This window comes from Schistocerca cancellata, chromosome 9 (assembly GCF_023864275.1).
Source record: "Schistocerca cancellata isolate TAMUIC-IGC-003103 chromosome 9, iqSchCanc2.1, whole genome shotgun sequence".
In the NCBI taxonomy this organism is placed as follows: domain Eukaryota; kingdom Metazoa; phylum Arthropoda; class Insecta; order Orthoptera; family Acrididae; genus Schistocerca; species Schistocerca cancellata.
In genome coordinates this window covers 102010786-102030691 of record NC_064634.1, presented here as the reverse complement: position 1 = coordinate 102030691, position 19906 = coordinate 102010786, and the positions used below count along the sequence as shown (strand labels likewise).

Here is a 19906-nt window from a genome sequence, read left to right as displayed (position 1 = left end):
AAACATAGTTCTACTGTTCATCGCCGGACATACTAAGGACACCTTTTGATGAAATGGCTCTGAGCACTATAGGACTTAACTTCTGAGGCCATCAGTTCGCTAGAACGTAGAACTACTTAAACCTAACTAACCTAAGGACATCACACACATCCATGACCGAGACAGGATTCGAACTTGCGACCGTAGCGGTCGCGCGTTTCCAAACCACTCGGGCCCCCCTGGCCGGCTTTTGATGAATTCTAGGCCACAAAGTCTGCAGTCTGTTCTAGCAACTGATTCCAGGGTAACGAATATTTAGCTGTGCTACCATGTACGTCTCGCTGCCCTTCCCTGTGTCCACCTGAGAATCTGAGTCAGTAGCAACCCCTTGGTTAGTGAGCCGATGAATTCAGAAGATGGAAAAGACATTGTCATCCAGTACAGATCTTGTCACGTGATTTTCTTCTAAACGCCGTACAGTGTGATCATGTTTTGTAATGTGACAGGATGGTGTGGTTATCCTCTTTCATTATTAGCCATTACTCTGTCCCCAAAGCAATCTTTAATCGTGTAATATGCATTACTTATGAAGAGTGTATTTGTTGCCTTTTTGAACACATGTGTTTTGTAGTCTTTCTTTTTTTTGCCGTTATTATACAATTATTTTCCCAGATAAGTTATTCTGTTTTCAGATTTTTTTTTCCTTGCTAAGCGTAAGTCCAAACTGGCTCTTGTTCCTTGATTGTGAGTAGAACTATTAGCGAAATACTTAGTAATGTTTTCCCTTATATGCACCACACATTCGTAGATATAACCACTTGGTGCAGTAAGAATGTCGAGCTTTTTAAATACCCTTTACAATGAGCCCGACCACTACTTCTAGTTGTTATTCTTGTGGCTCATTTGCTGCAATTTAAAAACTGTGACTATTTTTTCTGTGGACGACATAATCGTCTTGAGATATTCATCAATCCTATTGATATTTAAGACAATTCTCACTTATTGTCCGGTATCAATTGCATATTTTTAATTAGATTACATGTTTCGGTCCCTTTGGATCATCTTCAGGTCTAAGCAGTTACGACAGCAATCCGTCTGTCTATTCAGAAGCGCACAGCAGAGTACTTATGAGATGATCCAGACGGATGGAAACGTGTAATCTAACTAAAAATTTGCAACTGAGATTGAACAATAAACGGGAGCCCCGCAGGGTAGCCGCGCGGTCTAGGGCGTCCGTCACGGTTTAAGTTAGATTAAGTAGTGTATAAGCTTGAGGAACCAAGTTTGGTCCCATAAGATCTTTGTTGTTGTTGTTGTTGTCTTCAGTCCTGAGACTGGTTTGATGCAGCTCTCCATACTACTCTATCCTGTGCAAGCTTCATCATCTCCCAGTACCTACTGCAACCTACATCCTTCTGGATCTGTTCAGTGTATTCATCTCTTGGTCTCCCTCTACGATTTTTACCCTCCACACTGCCCTCCAATGCTAAATTTGTGATCCCTTGATACCTCAGAAGATGTCCTACCAACCGGTCCCTTCTTCTTGTCAAGTTGTGCCAGAAACTCCTCTTCTCCACCACACATTAAAAAGAGAGAGAGAGAGAGAGAGAGAGAGAGAGGCAGAATTATCTTAGATTGTGATCATAATTTAAGCCTTCCGTCCCCACTTCAATAATCTTATTTCAGGATCTTTCTGGATGAAGGCGGATGATATTGGGCGTCAATAATTGGTTTTGGAACTATGACACGTTTACCCTTGTGTCACAAGTCCAACCTAGGCTGGCGACTTTTATGTGAACTGGTTTTAGTTGTGCAGCAGTGCAGAAAACTCTGAACGGTGACTGTCGGTAAGCGTTTTCCAGTTCACCTTGCCAGCGGTACGTCGTGTCATTTGTTTGGCGCGTCCAGAGCGCGTGGATTGGGCGCGGCCGCCTGCGAGACTGCCTGCGATTCCACTGCAGATCCGACACACAGACGAACGATCGTTCCGTATTGCCCTTAGGTTTTTATTGTTCTGAAAGTAGAAGCATTCGTAGAATTTCATGCAGGACGCAAATTGGTCTTAGTTTTCAAGGCGAAACATGCTTGAGCCATCAGTGATGCAGTATTTTATTGCATATCTGAAACACAAACTGTTTTGCGATAACAGTGCCGATTGAAAAATTAGATCAAAAAATTTTGTTGTGCGTGTTGTAATTTTTATGCTTTTTTTAAAAATGTAACTGCTAAGTTTTTTTTGCATCTGCATAACAATAACTAAACCATGAAGTAATCTGCCATCTGCCGTCTGCTGTGGTCGAGCGGCTCTAGGCGCTTCAGTCCGGAACATCGCGGCTGCTACGGTCGCAGGTTCGAATTCTGCCTCGGGCACAGATGTGTGTGATGTCCTTAGGTTAGTTAGGTTTAAGTAGTTCTAAGTGTAGGGGACTGATGACCTCAGATGTTAAGTCCCAAAGTGCTTAGAGCTATTTGAATCTGTCATTTGCAACAACACGATGATTTGAGAAGCTAGTTAGAAGACTGAGGAAAGGTCCTTCGTCTGCAACTCGTCGCTAAACAGTTTTACTTAAGTATTTACGGGTTCTTCCGGTGTTTGAATTGTCGTGTACGTTTGCCTGACACGAACACGTCATCAGAAACGCAATGCACGCGTCAATTTATTCGCAGCAGTCTAAGTTCGTTATGCAGAATAATACACAATCAGATCTCCAGTTCTACGTTCAGTTGCTGCCAGTACTGGACTATTTTTTTTTTCCCGATCACCACGCGCTGATCGATCCGATGAACTGGCGATACGGGATCGACGTGTTGTTATTCTTTTTGTGGCTGCCAGAGGACAAGCAGCGGTAGACATCCATCGGAGAATAAAAAATGTCTGTCGGAAGCCACCGTTGTGGGATGGTGCGCCAAATTCCGTGCTGGCACTGACTCGACACATAACACCGGTCAATCTGGGACTCATTGAACGGTACTGCGCAACGCTGGAGAATTTACGCCGTGCAATTGAGACGAAGCGTTCGGGAAAAGTGCAATAAGGGGTGATGTTTCTTCATGATAACGCACATCCCCATATCGTAAATGCCATAAAACAGAAGTTAACGCCAACCCGGGTGGGACACATTCGAGCATCCGCCCTATAGTCCTGATCTCTCCCCATGCGGTTATCACGCGTTCAGCCCCTCAAAGAAGGGCGTTGAAGGGCTGACAATTCCTGTAGGACGAGAATGAGCGGCAGGCGAGTATGGACTTCCTCACGCAGCGTGACACGGTGTTTAACTAAAGGTGTAACTTCAACCTGGTGCGTCTGTGGGAAGATTGCCTCAGTGTCCACGGCGATTTTGCCTGATTGGCATACCGATTCCGGAGTGTTTATTATATTTTAATTCATTTATTTATTTATTTAAGAACTTTTGTTTAAGGAAATTCTCTGCTTCTTATTTATTTTTGGTATTTTTAGTTATGGTTTCCAGTGGTTTTATTTAGGTTTTAGCTTGAGTCTTTTAAAAGCTAAAGAATGTAAGTCTTTGGTTTCAAATACCACAGCACTCCGTATTCAGACCAGGAGTGGCCTACCGGGACCATCCGACCGCCGTGTCATCCTCAGAGGAGGATGCGGATAGGAGGGGCGTGGGGTCGGCAAACCGCTCTCCTGGTCGTTATGATGGTATTCTTGACCGAAGCCGCTACTATTCGTTCGAGTAGCTCCTCATTTGGATTCATGAGGCTGAGTGCACCCCGAAAAATGGCAACAGCGCATGGCGGGCTGGATGGTCACCCATCCAAGCGCCGACCACTCCCGACAGCGCTTAACTTCGGTGATCTCACGGGAACCGATGTATCCACTGCGGCAAGGCCGTTGCCCAAATACCACAGGAGAGCTAGATATATTTCCCGCAGCGTCCATCTCGCTGATACTCCTCGTCGTAACTGCTCCACCTGAAATCTGTAAAATGTTTATTTCGCTACGAAGATCACTCAGCTCAACTAGGTGCTGTGTTGTATGATACGTATGGATTGATGTGGCTAACTTTTTTATCAACGAAAAGTTTATCGCTTCTGAGACATTCTCTCGAAGATTATTATTGACCGTGGAAAGATGCAGGCTCGCAGTACCGTTCCACACTGCACCTCCGATCGATCTACGTCACGTGATATCTAAAGAATGTCTGTAAAATCTTTTATAAATTGATAAGTAAACACCTTGAATACGTATTATTTTCTTAAATTTGTTTATTGTGCCATAGACTAACTAAACACTCACAATGCAGCTTAATAGCGTTCTTATAACAATAGCAAAATTTCTCCAACATAAAACACGTCCGATCTCTGTAATCGCTTCAAACAGAGTCCTCAGATATACATCTTTGGTTACTTATTCCATAGAGATGCGTCCGTACTACGGATGGTCCAAATTCTCGCAGGCAGTTTATACCACACGTAATAATTAGCCGCACCTTATTCAAAGTTTTCACCATTTACAATCCGTTACAACCGTACGGCGTTGGAACGGAAACTTTTAGGTCATCCTATTAATTTCTGTACATTCAGTTTTCCCATAGAATCATGGTGCAAGTAATTAGTGAACCAAGGTTCGCAGAAAAGAACGACTTTCCTCCTTTTTAAATTATCTATAGGACTACTCAAAACATAACAGAATTAAAGCCATTCATTAATCCAGACAGTGAGGTCTCCAGTTAAGACATTTAAGATTGTGATGGCCCTTATACTAAATACGCTCATGTTCAGAACAAGCGGAACACCGTGAATGAGTACAGACAGGACTTTCATATCCACAGGACATGTACAGTAGTATATTCTTCAGAAACTATTAGCATTTCAGTCACATCGGTTCAGCATGTGTCATGTTGCCTAGTAGGCCCCGATAAGTTGTTCCATGCGTGATGGCATCGACGAGTATAAGGCGCCAATGGCGTCCTGTGGCATAGCCATCCAGGCTGCATTCACCTGGATCCAAAGTTCATCTATGGTGGTTAGCACTGGGTCACAGCGCTGCACCAGTCGCTTCAGCGTATGCCACACATTTTCGTTTGACGACAAGTCTGATGATCTGGCGGGCCGGGGCAAAAGGCTGACATCCTGTGACACCAAGAAGGCACGTGTTCGTGCAGCAACATGTCGTCGTGCATTGTCTTGCTGAAAAATGGCGTGTGGGGTGTTGTGCAGAAAGAGTATGGTCACGGATCGCAGGATGTCATTCACGTAGGTCACACTGGTCGTCGTGCCCTGTCGTGTCTCATGTTCGAGTATATTACTACAGTTTGCAGTGTTGTACTGAATTGTATATATTCTTGCCAAAAGGCACGGATAATCAGTATGCCTTGAGCCATCTGAAACGTTCTCAAATATTTTTCTAGTTATAAAGAATGTAGCAACCAGTAGTGGAAACATAATTTACTTATCTTGTTGCAAATCGATTTCGACTGATATCAGTCATCATCGGTGCTAAAACAAATACAAGAGACAGGGCATAAACACAACTACTTTAAGAAACGAAAAAATTGACAATAAAACATAGTTACATCAATTACAACATATACAGATGTTTGAAATACAAAGTCATAACATAGCATTTTTTTCTAACCGATACATGCCAGCGACTGACTGGTTGCTACATTCTTTATGATCTTATATTCCATGGTCGGTGCACAGAAAGGGAACCTTATGGAGCCCAATATTCAAAAATTTTTCTAGTTCTCAATTAGTAACGTGTCTGTTATCATCTACGGAAAGGACGAAACTTGTATCTTTCGAAACTGCAAATAGAATAACATTTATTAACACTCAAAAAATAAAAAGACGCACCACGAAGGAATTCTGCGAATTGGCCACAAATTGATATTTGTGCATGTATCGACGGAAATTGCAAAATTGTAAACTTTGGTGGCTGATGGACGAATATTTGACGCTGCAGCGCTTTTTCACTATGCAGCCGGGGACATTGCGAATTTCGTTCCGTGTACACAGTTGGAGAGTAACTGTGGCTCGCAGAGAGGCGCGTGAACAGTTTACGCAGATTTCAGGGTCTGAGAGAGGACGTGTAGTTGGGCTCGAAGAAGCCGGTTGGAGTAATCGGTGAATCGCTCGACATTTGAATGGAGCGATGCCACTATTCGGCAGTGTTGGCAGGAATGGCTGAACCATGGCCGAACACAGCGTCAAGAAGGAACCAGGCGACCTAGGGAGACGACAAGACATCAGGACCGAGCAATTGGAAGAGAGGCACTCAGAGCCCCAGGTTCATCATTATTATCGATACGCAACGACCGTTACCAGAACACCCACAGAAAGGGTTCAGCACTTGCGATGCCCCTTGCGCCAACCACCGTTGACTTCTGTATACCAACAAGACCGTTTGCAGTCGCGTCGGGCACATCCGGCCTGGAATTTCATTGACTGGAGTAGAATTCTCTTCAGTGATGAGTCCCGACGACCAGCGAAGACATGTCCGGAGACGTCCCAGTCAGCGGTGGAATAGCCAACCTGACTGTCACCTGCCATACCGCCCGACAGCCGGAAGTAACGGTCTGGGGTGTCATCCCCCCGTCGGAGGTTAGAGTCCTCCCTCGGGCATATATATATATATATATATATATATATATATATATATATATATATATTGTGTGTGTGTGTGTGTTTTGTCCCTACCGAAAGTTAGTTTAAGTTAAATTAAGTTGTGTGTAAACCTAGGGACCGATGACCTCAGCCGTTTGGTCCCATAGGAACTTACCACAAATTTCCAACTTGGGGCGCCATTTAATTTCATCGCAGGACTCCTGTCGTTGTCATCCGTGGTACCTTCACACCACACCGCTACGTCGATGATATTCTAGGCCACGATTTGTTGCCCTTCACGGCAAGCTATCTTGAGCTTACATTTCAGCAAGATACTGCCCGCTCGCACACAGCGAGAGGGTCCACTGCCTGCCCTAGCGCTTACAAAACTCTACTTTGTCCAGCCAGGTCGCCGGATCTCTCGCCAATTGAGGATGCTTGGAGCATTACGGGGAGGACCCTCCAACCAAGTCCGGATTTTCACAATGTAACGCACCAGATGGACAGAATTTGGCACGATATGCCTCATTGCGACACCCAACAACTCTACCAATCAATGTCAAGCCGATTCAAAGCTTGCGTAAGGGCCAGACATGGACCAACACGTTACAGACTTGAAGCTTTTTCTCTTTCAAAACTCCTGCAATTTTTGTGAAATTATAATCTTTTGCTTGTCTCTACGTACACATCACATCTACTGATTTCCGTCCCATTTGGAAATTTCTTCGTGCGTCCTCTTTTTTTTCTGTCTTGGAGTGTATATCCGAAGCAACAGAAGAACGAAAATAGAGCTCTGTGGAATACCATGTCTGATTACATCATATACTAACAGCCTATTCTTGCGTGATCTACATGGAACTGAAACTCTGTTTTCCGCCCCCGTTGGAATGACTATGTTAACAATTAACTAACAGCAGCGTGATACAAACTCTCTGCTACTCAAAAAAATGGTTCAAATGGCTCCGAGCACTATGGGACTTACCTTCTGAGGTCATCAGTCCCCTAGAACTTTGAACTACTTAAACGTAACTAACCTAAGGACGTCACACACATCCATGCCCGAGGCAGCATTCGAACCTGCGACCGTAGCGGACGTGCGGTTCCAGACTGTAGCGCCTAGAACCGCTCGGCCACTCCGGGCGGCCCTCTGCTACTCCCTCGGTCCCAGGCGTTCTCCTCGCTACACGTGTTGTGCACGTGTAGGTGAGTCAGCGTGCTCTGTTACTAGGAGTGGTGAAATATTAGTGACAAAAAGTGGGCGCCGTGGCGTGGCGGGAGAATTTTGCACACAGGACGAGGCCAGCATGCGCGACGTCTGTCACTCTGTGGGATGTATACCGGGTGTGTCGGAAATAGTGGACAACACCCAGAGATCGAATTGCACGTGAAAAAAAAGCCATTTGTTTCGTTGATGAATTACATTTCCATAATAACGAGTCGGGGTGTGAAATTTCAGAAGCTTAAACGTAGTAGGGAAATCCTGAAAAGGGAAACGCAATGGCTCTATATATAGTAAAGTGAAATGGAAAGAAGACAAGGATTTCTGGTCAGAGGAGTATAAGGTGATATCAACAACAGCAGAAAAAGGTACAATGGGAGTAGAATTCGATAGGAATAGGGAGGTAGGGCAGAGATTGTGTTACTACGAACATTTCACTGATAAGGTTGTTTTTACCAGAATCCGCAGCAAACTAACACCGATAACGCAAGCTGAATATGAAGATATAGAGAGACAATATGAGGATATTGAAAGGGTAATAAAGTACATAAAGGGACATGAAAATCTAATAGTCTTGGGTGACTGGAATGCAGTTTAGGGGAAGGACTAAAAAGAGAATAACGGCTTCGGACAATGAATGAGAGAGGAGAAAGACTGATTGAGTTCTGTAATAAATTTTAGCTAGTAATAGCGAATATTCTATCAAGAATCACAAGAGGAGGAGGTATATTTCGATTTCAGATTGATTACGTAGCCGTCAGACAGATACCGAAATCATATACTGGACTGTAAGGCATACCCAGGTGCAAATGTAGAGTCACATCACAATTTGGTAGTGATGAAGAGTAGGCTGAAGTTTATAAGATTAATCTGGAAGAATCAGTACGCAAAGAATAGGGATACGAAAGTACTAAGGAATGACGAGATACGCATGAAGGTCTCTAAGGCTATAGATAAGGAATAGCCCAGTAGGCAGTAAAGGTGAAGAGGAATGTACATCTCTAAAAAGGGCAATCACAGAAGATGGAAAGAAAGACATTGGTACAAAGAAGGCAATTCCGTAGAAACCGTGAGAGAAAAAATACTTCAGCTGATCCATGAAAGAAGGAAGTACAAAAATGTTGAGGGGAAATTCAGGAACACAGAAATACAAGTCGCTGAGGAATGAAATAAATAGGAGGCGCAGGGAAGCTAAAGCGAAATGGCTCCATGAAAAATGTAAAGAAATCGAAAAAGAAATGATTGTAGGAAGGGCTGACTCAGCTTTCAGGAAAGTCATAACAACCTTCGGTGAAATTAAAAGCAAGGTGGTAACATTAAGAGCGCAATGGGAAAGCCACTGTTAAGTGTAGAGGAGAGATCGTGTAGGTGGAAAGAGTAATTGAAGCCCTGTGTGAGGAGGAAGATTAGTCTGATGTGATAGAAGAGGAAAAAGGACTCGGTTTAGAACAAATAGGGGATTCAGTATTAGAATCAGAATTTAAGAGAGCTTTGGAGGACTTAAACTCGAATAAGGCTAAAGGGATAGATAACATGCCATAAGAATTTCTAAAATCATGGGAGTGGGGGGGGAGGGGCAACAAACGAATATTCACGTTAGTGTGTAGAATGTACGAGTCTGGCGACATACCAACTGACTTTCGGAAAAATATCGCCCACACAATCCCGAAGAGTGAAACAGTTGGCAAGTGCGAGAATTATCGCACAATCAGCTTAACAGCTCATGCATTCCCAGATTGCTGACAAGAATAATATACAGAAGAATGGAATAGAAAATTGAGGATGTGTTAGATGGCGATCAGTTTGGCTTCAGGAAAGGAAAAGGCATGAGAGAGTGAATTCTGACGTTGCGGTTGATAATAGAAGCAAGACTATAGAAAAATCAAGACACGTTCATAGGATTTGTCGACCTGGTACAAGCGTTCAACAATGTAAAACGGTGCAAGATGTTAGACATCCTGAGAAAAATAGGGGTAATCTATAGGGAGAGACGGATCATATACAATATGTACAACAACCAAGAGGGAATAATAAGAGTGGACGATCAAGAACGAAGTGCTCGTATTAAGAAGGGTGTAAGACAAGGCTGTAGCCTTTCGCCCCTACTCTTCAATCTGTACATCAAGGAAGTAATGATGGAAATGAAAGGAAGGTTCAGGAGTGGAATTAAAATTCAAGGTGAATAGATATTAAAGATTCGATTCGCTGATGACGTTGCTATCCTCAGTGAAAGTAAAAAGAATTACATGATCTGTTGAATGGAATGAACAGTCTAATGAGTACAGAATATGGACTGGAGTAAATCGAAGAATGACGAAAGTAATGAGAAGCAGGAGAAATGAGAAGAGCGAGGAACTTAACATTACGATTGATGGTCACGAAGTAGATAAATTTAAGGAATTCTACGACGTAGCCAGCAAAATAACCAATGACGGACGGAGCAAGTAGGACATCAAAAGAAGACTAGCAGTGGCAAAAAGGGCATTCCTGGCCAAGAGAAGTCTACTAATATCAAACATAGGCCGTAGTTTGAGGAAGAAATTTCTGAGAACGTACGTCAGGAGTACAGCATTGTATGGTAGTGGAACATGGACTGTGGGAAAACCGGAACAGAAGAGAAAGGAAGCATACGAAACTTGGTGCTATAGACGAATGTTAAAATTAGGTGGACGGGTAACGTAAGGATTGAGGTGGTTTTCCGCAGAATCGGAGAGGAAAAGAATATGTGGAAAACAGTGGCAAGGAGAAGGGACAGGATGATAGGACGTCTGTTAAGACATGAGGGAATGACTTCCGTGGTACTAGAGGGAGCCGTAGTAGATAAAAACTCTAGAGGGAGACAGAGACTGGAATACATCCAGCAGATAACTGAGGACGTAGGTTGCAAGTGCTGCTCTGCGATGAAGAGGTTGGTACAGGAGAGGAATTCGTTGCGGGCCGCATCAAACCAGTCAGAAGAACGATGACTCAAAAATAATTACTCCACAATAAATCTGTCTGCCATTTGCTTTTTCCTATCATTCTCATGTGGTCAATTCATATTACATCACTCCGAATGGTTGTATGCGGTCAGGCATTTTACAGTTGTTCCTGTTTCCATTGATTTTTTCCCCCAGTAGTGACATCGTATAATAGCGTATTTCATCTTTTGTGTACGCGCAATATGTTACATTTATTTACGTTCGGGATCGACTGGCACCATTCATCATCGTCCGCAGGTCTTGGTGCAGTTGCCTACAGGCTTCCGGCGATGCTACCTTCTTACAGACAACCGCGTTCTCAGTGAACAGCCTCGTTCATCTGCCTTATCCACTTGGTCATTTATAGTTATTTTAAACAGTAACGACCCAAGCACACTTCCTTGCTGTAGTCCTGAATGTATATTTACATCTGTCTATTTTGTCCGGTTAAGAGTGACGTGTTGAGTTCTCTCTGCAGTATATCGTATCTGTGTACTTCTGTTAGACCAGTAACCCTCCACCTCCGGTTCTTTAAAGGAACGAATTACCCTATATTTAACAGCTTCAGCCGTTTTATTGCTTTAAAAATGAGTTAATGTGTTGAACCAGTTTTCGACACATGCCAGTTGGTTTGTAAAGGCGGAAGGTAAAGTCTGTGACGCTCCGCACTATCGGCCTGCAGTCAGGCATTTGCCACAGCACTACGAGGGGTACCTCGCCCCCTGCCACCTTTCTCTGCCTGGAAGGATTCCGGTACAGTGAGTGTACCTGCGGCCATTCTGAAACGACTGGAACGAGGAAAAATCCCCACCCCTATCTAGAACTGAATTCCGTATCTCCAGGGCCAGAGCCTGGTGCTAGATCAGCATAGCCATTGAATTGCGTGTCGTACAGTGATATATTTTTTGCAAGTATTCATTGACACACTTGGATTCGTTCCGGAAAATGTTTTCAGTAGAGTTGGTAGTGAAGAAGTAATAAATGAAAATATCAGGCTTGATAGTGATTGTTTCACAGTATGAACAGTGAACAACGTAGTAGTCGATAACATCTTTTCCATTCATTACTTTGTGGATGGGGGGAGGGGGGGGAGATGTCAGTGAGGAAAAGTTTTGAGAAGGTTTAAAATTGTGTTAGAAGTTGCTAACAAGGAGAGGTTCCCTACAATCGGATCGATTCTGTGAAATCAAGTGTACCACGGTGTAGGTTAAGATCCCAGATATCACATCCTGCAGCCATTCATTCTGGTGGGCCCTTGTTTGCGAGTAACTGACAAAAAAAAAATTCGAAAATTTACATTAAGCTGTATATCGTTAAAAAAAGTTTTACCGCGTAGACTGTTTGTATGATATAATAGCTAGCGTAAGGCCTTCACATGCTGAAGATTGTGGGTTACAATCTTGTCAGGTGCATTAATCGTCTTTTTATTTATTACATCTTTATCGAAAAGACTTAAATTTTTATTCAGTTCATTAGTTTAAATATAATGTTTTAATTTCTACTTCCTTGTCACATGATTTTAATCACTGTATGAACCTTTTCATTTCTTTCATTTTTCTTTAAATCATGCTTTTTTCACTCGAAATTTTTGTGAATGTGAATGTAGTTATATTTATGTATATGTTCAGTTATTTGAAAATTCCGATTTATCCGTTAAAAATCAAAATATGAAATCTATTTATATTGACTGTGCATTAATGTAAAAAACGTATTTTTCGTTACAAGATGTGTAAGTTTGTTTTTTCATGATAATCTCCATACAGACATTTAAAACAGAGCCTAAATTCCTGTTGCACTGAGGATAGAATAAATAAATAAAAATTTAAACGAAAGATTATAAGTAAAACGAAATTCGAGCAAAATGAAGAATAGATATAATAAATAGAGCCTGGTCGAAAAAGTAGGCTCATAAAACAAAAGAAATTAAAGCGAAATTAATACATAAAATTAAATCAAGACACGTGAACAAAGATTTCAGTTGGAAAAAGTATCACACAAAGAAAAATTAGAGCAAATGAAGAAGTTGATATACTTGTCCTCAGTCCTGAGACTGGTTTGATGCAGCTCTCCATGCTACTCTATCTTGTGCAAGCCTCTTCATCTCCGAGTAATTACTGCACCCTACATCCTTCTGAATCTGCTCAGTGTACTCATCTCTTGGTCTCCCTCTACGATTTTTACCCTCCACGCTGCCCTCCAATACTAAATTGGTGATCCCTTGATGCCTCAGAACGTGTCCTACCAACCGATCCCTTCTTCTGGTCAAGTTGTGCCACAAATTCCTCTTCTCCCCAATTCTATTCAGTACCTCCTCATTAGTTACGTGATCTACCCATCTAATTTTCAACATTTTTCTGTAGCACCACGTTTCGATGGATCTGTTCTCTTCCTGTCTAAACTATTTATCGTCCATGTTTCACTTCCATACATGGCTACACTCCATACAAATACTTTCAGAAAATACTTCCTAACACTTGAATCCATATTCGATGTTAACAAATTTCTCTTGTTCAGAAACGCTTCTCCTGCCATAGCCAGTCTACATTTTACATCCTCTACTTTGGCCATCATCAGTTATTTTACTGCCCAAATAGCAAAACTCATCTACTACTTTACGTGTCTCATTTTCTAATTTAATTGCCTCAGCATCACCTGGTTTAATTCGACTACATTCCATTATCCTCGTTTTGCTTTTGTTGATGTTCATCTTATATCCTCCTTTCAAGATACTGTCCATTCCGTTCAACTGCTCTTCCAATTCCTTTGCTGTCTCTGACAGAATTACAATGTCATCGGCAAACCTAAAAGTTTTAATTTCTTCTCCATGGATTTTAATTCCTACTCCAAATTTTTCTTTTGTTTTTCCTTTACTACTTGCTCAATATACAGACTGAATAACATCAGGTATAGGCTACAACCCTGTCTCACACCCTTCTTAACCACTGCTTCCCTCTCACGACCCTCGACTGCGGCCTCTGTACAAATTGTAAATAACCTTTCGCTCCCTGTATTTTACACCTACCACTTTCAGATTTGAGAGAGTATTCCAGTCAATTTCTTTTATGGCATCATACATTTCATCAATTCTCTTCTTCATCTGCCGCTCTAGTTGTCATATGAACTTGTACTATGGTGGTAGGCGTGGGCTTCGTGTCTATGTTGGCTACAATAATGCGTTCAATATAATGTTTTTTAAAATTATATGGTGAAACAATAAAAATAAAAAAAATTACATTTAAACCAAGGAATTGAATAAAAATGATGATCAAAGTCGTTTCGATAAAGATTTAAAACTTAAAAAAAAATTATTCCACCTGACGAGATGTGCACCCACACCCTCCTGCATGGCAAGTCCTGGTGTTTACCTTTTTCAGTGCACTTTCACCAGCCTTCGTCCATTGTTTTGACTGACATTTTGACTCTAATGATGGATGCAGATTTCATCAACAGTCACAAATCGGCGAAAAAAGGTCTTGCGGATCGCGATTAAACATCGCCAGATATTGTATTCGAATACGCTGGATGCGCTTTCGGTCGATTATGAGTGATTGCGGCATCCACCTCGCACACAATTTCTTCATAGCCAATTTGGCATGCAGGATATTACACATTGGTCGGTTGAGATGCCTGCAGCATCAGCAATATCACGAGTTTTGCATGAGGATGTCACGTATTTTGTCAGTTGTCTTCTCCGTTGTGACATAAATTGAATGGTGGGGCGCGCTCTGTCTTCGGTGTTTGTTCGACCACATTAAGATTTATTAATCAAAAAGTAAATGGTCTTGACTGTTGGTTCAGAGTCCTCTTTGAACTTCACCCAATTCTGTTTTGATTTGTGCGGCAGTCCAACCTTTCAAATGAAGAGGTTTAATAACAGCACAGTACTAGGTTTTCTCCATTTTCAGTAGCAGTTGACGCAGTGACCAATCCAGACAGCTGTCAACAATGATCTATACACTCTGAAGTGTTGACAGTCTTTATGCGATCCTTAGAATAATCAACCACACTAACTACGAAGGTGCATCAAATATATTTCACTCTCACATGGAAATATACCAGAGTTACCAATACAGCGTGTTATGTATGTATGGTATGTGTGTACGTAGTTTTCACATCTCCTCGTAAACCACTGTCGATATCAGTCAAATTTAATATGCATACTATTTATTGAAATCACTCCACTCCATAGCTATGACGGTAGCACTTGTACAGCAACCGTAACCGAACTTTGTAGAAAAAACTGTCGTGGATACACCAGATATGTTTATTCAATCTTAACTTGTGACGCTTTTGATCTGTTCTAGGCATCATAGTATAATGGAATAAAACTCTTGCTAATCGTAGAATCAGGAGATGGCAGCCACATAGTCACAGTCGATTTCTTCATTACATCAACGATATAATTTCCCTACTAGTATCCTATGTGTAAAATGTGATTAAAAGTCCCAAAAAACTGAGAGGAAACAGCCAGATGGACACTGTTAATGCCACTATGCATCACCCGTGAGGAAACTGCTCCATGAACATAAATATGGTGCTCAAAAAGTTGCAAAAAAAAAAAAAAACATATTTGTGTTCATGGGGCCGTTTCTTCATTGCTGATACAAAGGGGCATTGGCAGTGGCTATCTGGCAGTTTTCTGCCAGTTCTTTGGGACTTTTAATGACATTTGATGTCTCTGATATGAGTAGGAACAATTTTATTTGTGATGTAATGAAGCATCAACTTGGCTGTCATCTACCGATTCTGTAGGACTTTTAATTACGTTCGACGCCTCAGTCACGATTAGCAAGAGTTCTATTCGACTGTCTTATGCTGCCTAGAACAGGTGATATGTGTCACATGTGAAGATTAAATGAATCTATCTTGTACAATAAAGACTGTTTTTTCTGTATCTAAAGTACTATTTATTGTGTGGAGAGAAGTACTGGTGGGTGGGGGTTGTTCAGTACTGTGTAGTTCTCGTAGGCTGGGGGTGAGAAATGTTTGGTAACTCCCGACATCTAGGCTGCCCTGCACATCTGGCATGTTGTGCAGGTAGCATGTGTTCCAGGATATATATATCATTATGCCCGCGGCCGAGGAGAAAGGGGGAGCATGAAATGGATAGCGAGAGGGGGAACGATATGATCAGAGAGAAGAGGAGCAGGGGGGGGGAGATGTAGTGAGCAGGTGGTAGATGGAAGGGATAGGTGACAGGTGGAAAAGGAACAGGATTTGAGGAGGTGGGTGGTAAAAGGGAGGGTGTTTGGCAGAAGAGGAGGCAGGTTGATGTAGGAAGGGGGTATGGGGAGAAAGGTGGATGTGAGATTGGGTGCAAGGAGTCAGCGGGAAGAGGAACAGGTTGCGAGGGGACAGGTGGAAGTGGTACAGGGTATGAAATTCAGACAAGTAGTACGTATGCAGTATACGGGACATACGTGTACTCGAGCAAAGCCTCGGGTAATAGTCTGGTATAGGAATAACTGACAGATTGTGTGACGTGTGTTGTTGCAGGTGTGCGTGGGCGTGCAGGACGGGCTGCTGGTGGCGTACTGCCTGTCGGGCCCCGTGCCCGAGGCGCCGCTGCTGGCGCAGCCCCCCGTGGCCGCCGGCTCCTGCTCCCAGGCCTACGGCCCGCGGCTGTGCCTGGCGCCCGGCGACTACGGCTCCTTCCTGTACGTCGTCCGAGACCCCGCCTCGCCGCACCTGCTCACCTGCCACCTCTACCGCGCCGCCGACCCCAGCGACGTGAGTACACCAACCACTCTCTCACTAACAGAGCCTTTACATCGACCAACTGTGGAACTGAATGGCATCGTCAAATAGTACCACGTTCACGGTGCTCCCCGGAGCTGAGTGGTCAGCACGTCTGACTGCCCTGCAGTAGGGTCAAAGGGCGAACTGAGCAGGACCCAGGAGACACCAGCTGTTTCTTCTCAATTCCCCTCCGTGCCCCCCTAGAAAAATAAAAAAGTACTGTATTCTGAAAAACACAGAGCACTGCATGCTGAGAGTTACTCAGTCCCTCCAGTTGCTTCATGGCTGAAGGCGAATAAGATTGTCACAAATCTGCATACGAACTTAAAAAAAAATTCCCACAAATTCAAGTACGAAAATTTAGGAAACGAAAACAATTGCAGTGAGTGTAAATGGTAAAGTAAAAAATTCAGTCTGTAGCAAATACCAGAACAGGTAACAGGTATCTGATGAAAAAGCAGTCGGCCTTGGAAATGTCTTTTAACCATGAGTTGTTTTATTTAATCTATATCATCTACCGATTTGGGCTATACAACCCTATCGCTGGATGTAGGGTAAAACAGATCAGGTGAGAAGTATTTAAACCGACAAACTCTGGGAGGTTGTAGGGGACATCAAAACAAATATTTTCCCTAATGTCATTTTTTTCCTACGAGGAGTATTTAAACCAATAGAGGAAGATTTCTCTGGCGGCAAAGTAATTAAACCAACAAAAAATTTTCCTTTTTTTTATGACCAAGAGACAACACATTAACAAACCCCAATTTCAGTTACAGTACATTTTCAAAAATGCGTCCATTGACACGTAAAGGAAGGTTACACCATCGGATCTTGTTCTGTCTGACATGGGCAAAAACCCCAGGAGTATCCTGAATTGTTCCTGCTGCTGCTGCTGCTACTATCCGGGCAACCAGATCTCTTCTGATGCAACAGGAGTTGCGTAAACAGGGTTGCGCATCTGTTCTCACACAAAAAGTCCAGAGGGGACATATCTGGGGATCGAGCAGGCCATGGTACTGGACCACCTCTACCAATCGACAGTGCACTACTACACTGGTGGACAGCAGTTGCCTACAACTGAAGAGCGTAATACGCCCTCTAACAACTGAAGATCGTAATACGGCCTCTAACAACTGAAGACCGTAATACGGCCTCCGCTGGTTTAAGTAATCCTCATAGGAAAAAATGACATTAGGGAAAAATATTTGTTTTGATGTCCCCTACAACCTCCCTGAGTTTGTCGGTTTAAATACTTTTCACCCTGTGTGTATATAGACTGAAGCGGCGAGTGAGAACTTGTACCAAGGCCGGGAATTGAAGCCGGGTCTCCTGCTTATTAAGCAGGTGTGATAGCCACTAAGCCACCTTCGCACAGTGCTTGACACGACTGCACGGATTACCGTGGCACGCCTCCCTCCTCGATCCAAATTCCCACTGCCGTCCCACTCTACTTTAAATTCCCTCTTGCACACGAACAGAAGAGCCGTAGCTCTCCACGTTCTGGAATAGCACCTCATTATCGGGCGTTCTTTCTGTTCGGGTGTAAGGGGGGAATTTAAAGTAGACTGAGACGGCAGTGGAAATTTGGATCGAAGAGAGAGGTGTGCCGGGGTGCAGCTGAGTGAGCCACAAGGTGGCTTAGCGGCCAACGCAGCTGCCTAGTAAGCAGCAGACCAGGGTTCAATTTCCGGCCTTGGTACAAATTTTCGCTCGCCGCTTCAATCTGTATAGCTACATAAAACCATATCTTTTTTCAGATCAGTAAAGTCTCTGAAATTATGTCATTTCAGTTACAAACATATCCCATTTTCCTTTTGAGCTGGTGCAACATAAAGACTGTCATAGTAAAACTAGCCAAACAACTTTCGTAACCTGTCCTTGAAATTCTAACCTTATCAAAACATAAGAAGTCAGTCTTGGTTCCAGGGATATTAATTATTTATTTACCAATTACGACTTTCGCCTGATTCAGGCATCTCATATTGGCCGAAATTAAATGGTGATAGATGCGACACTGAGCATACATAACACCCCAACAAATAATTGCTCTCGTCAGATACTTGGAAACATTGCGCGGTATCCTCCTTGAGGCATGCGCTGTAGTCCAGTGAATGCAAAGTAGGATCAGGCCCACAGGTGTAGTCGCTCGTATCCGGTCTATGCACCAAAACCTCAGACACATTTGCATGATGACAGTTCTGTTTAGACCTGATCTTCTTTTGCATTCACTGAACAACGTCCCATGCCGCAAGGAGGACACCGTGCAATGTTTCCAAATATTTGACAAGGACAGCTATTTGCCGGGACGTTCTGTAGGATCGGTACCCCACTAGCTAACACCATCTAATAATCAGCCAATATCAGGATGTCTGAATCAGGCGAAATGCATCATTGGCAAATGAATAGCTACTACACCGCTGTAACCAAGACTTGTGGTTTGTTTCCTCATTGGGTATTAATATCTGCTATACCGTACCTAATGTGTGTTCGAAAACGTTTTATAACAGACATCTATTTTGGCAGCCGTTTCTCGCAATTTTTCAAAGCCAATAGACAGACGGAAGAATTTAGTGGAGTAAAATAAATTAAATTGACTATTAGAAATAGAATTTACGAAGCAATTAAGGAAAACAAAATACACATCGAATTTCAGAAGCTGATTTCAAAAGCGGCTATATTGGAGGGAGTGATGGACTATTCGACAAAATAGGAAAGCTCTAACATAAACCGCCCTGATGAGATTCTTAAGTCCCCTAACTGAAGCTACTTTGCTAGACCAAGTGAATACTAAAAATACAAGCAAACGCGACTTGTACAAGAAATGTTACGCGATGTACCGACTTACCAGTCTAAACGGCACCAGCGTGTTGTTCGGGTGTTGGAGAATAGCTTCCACGTAAAGTGTCCCTCTATAAACCCGAAAGGACAGAGTCAGGAAACTATCGGGTTCGATTCCAGGCGGGGTCAGGGATTTTCTCTGCCTCGTGATGACTGGGTGTTGTGTGGTGTCCTTAGGTTACTTAGGTTTAAGTAGTTCTAAGTTCTAGGGGACTGATGACCATAGATGTTCAGTCCCATAGTGCTCAGAGCCATTTGAACCATTTTGAAGAGTCAGGAAACTATATTGACGAAGGACTGAACAACTTGTGTAGTCGCATAGCTGGAGTTACCAAATATTGCTGACGGATGATGATGTTGATCCAATTGCATTTATAGCTCGTTGCTATTGAAGTGACTGGTTTCAGGTCTTGCCTATACGATGCATGTAACTTGAAAACTTTACTGCACTTCAGTCTAGTTTTGATGCTTCGCGATTTTTGGTTTCTTTCAAACAATTTTTTTTGTGTAGACCAGCAATTTATAACTTTCAACCAATGCTTGGCGCTTGAACATCAGTATGTCTGTTGAAATACACAATCAACCGTGACAAGTAACT

At 42.8% G+C, this 19906-nt stretch overlaps 1 protein-coding gene across 1 annotated transcript in view; it reads left to right on the top strand.

Moving 5' to 3' along the window:
- Positions 1-19906, top strand: part of LOC126100174 (TBC1 domain family member 4) — an 874659-nt gene that overhangs the window by 380865 nt on the left and 473888 nt on the right. Inside the window, exon 3 of the mRNA XM_049910723.1 lies at positions 16228-16461. Within this exon, the coding sequence (XP_049766680.1) occupies positions 16228-16461 (234 nt within the window). The remainder of the gene's footprint in view (positions 1-16227; positions 16462-19906) is intronic.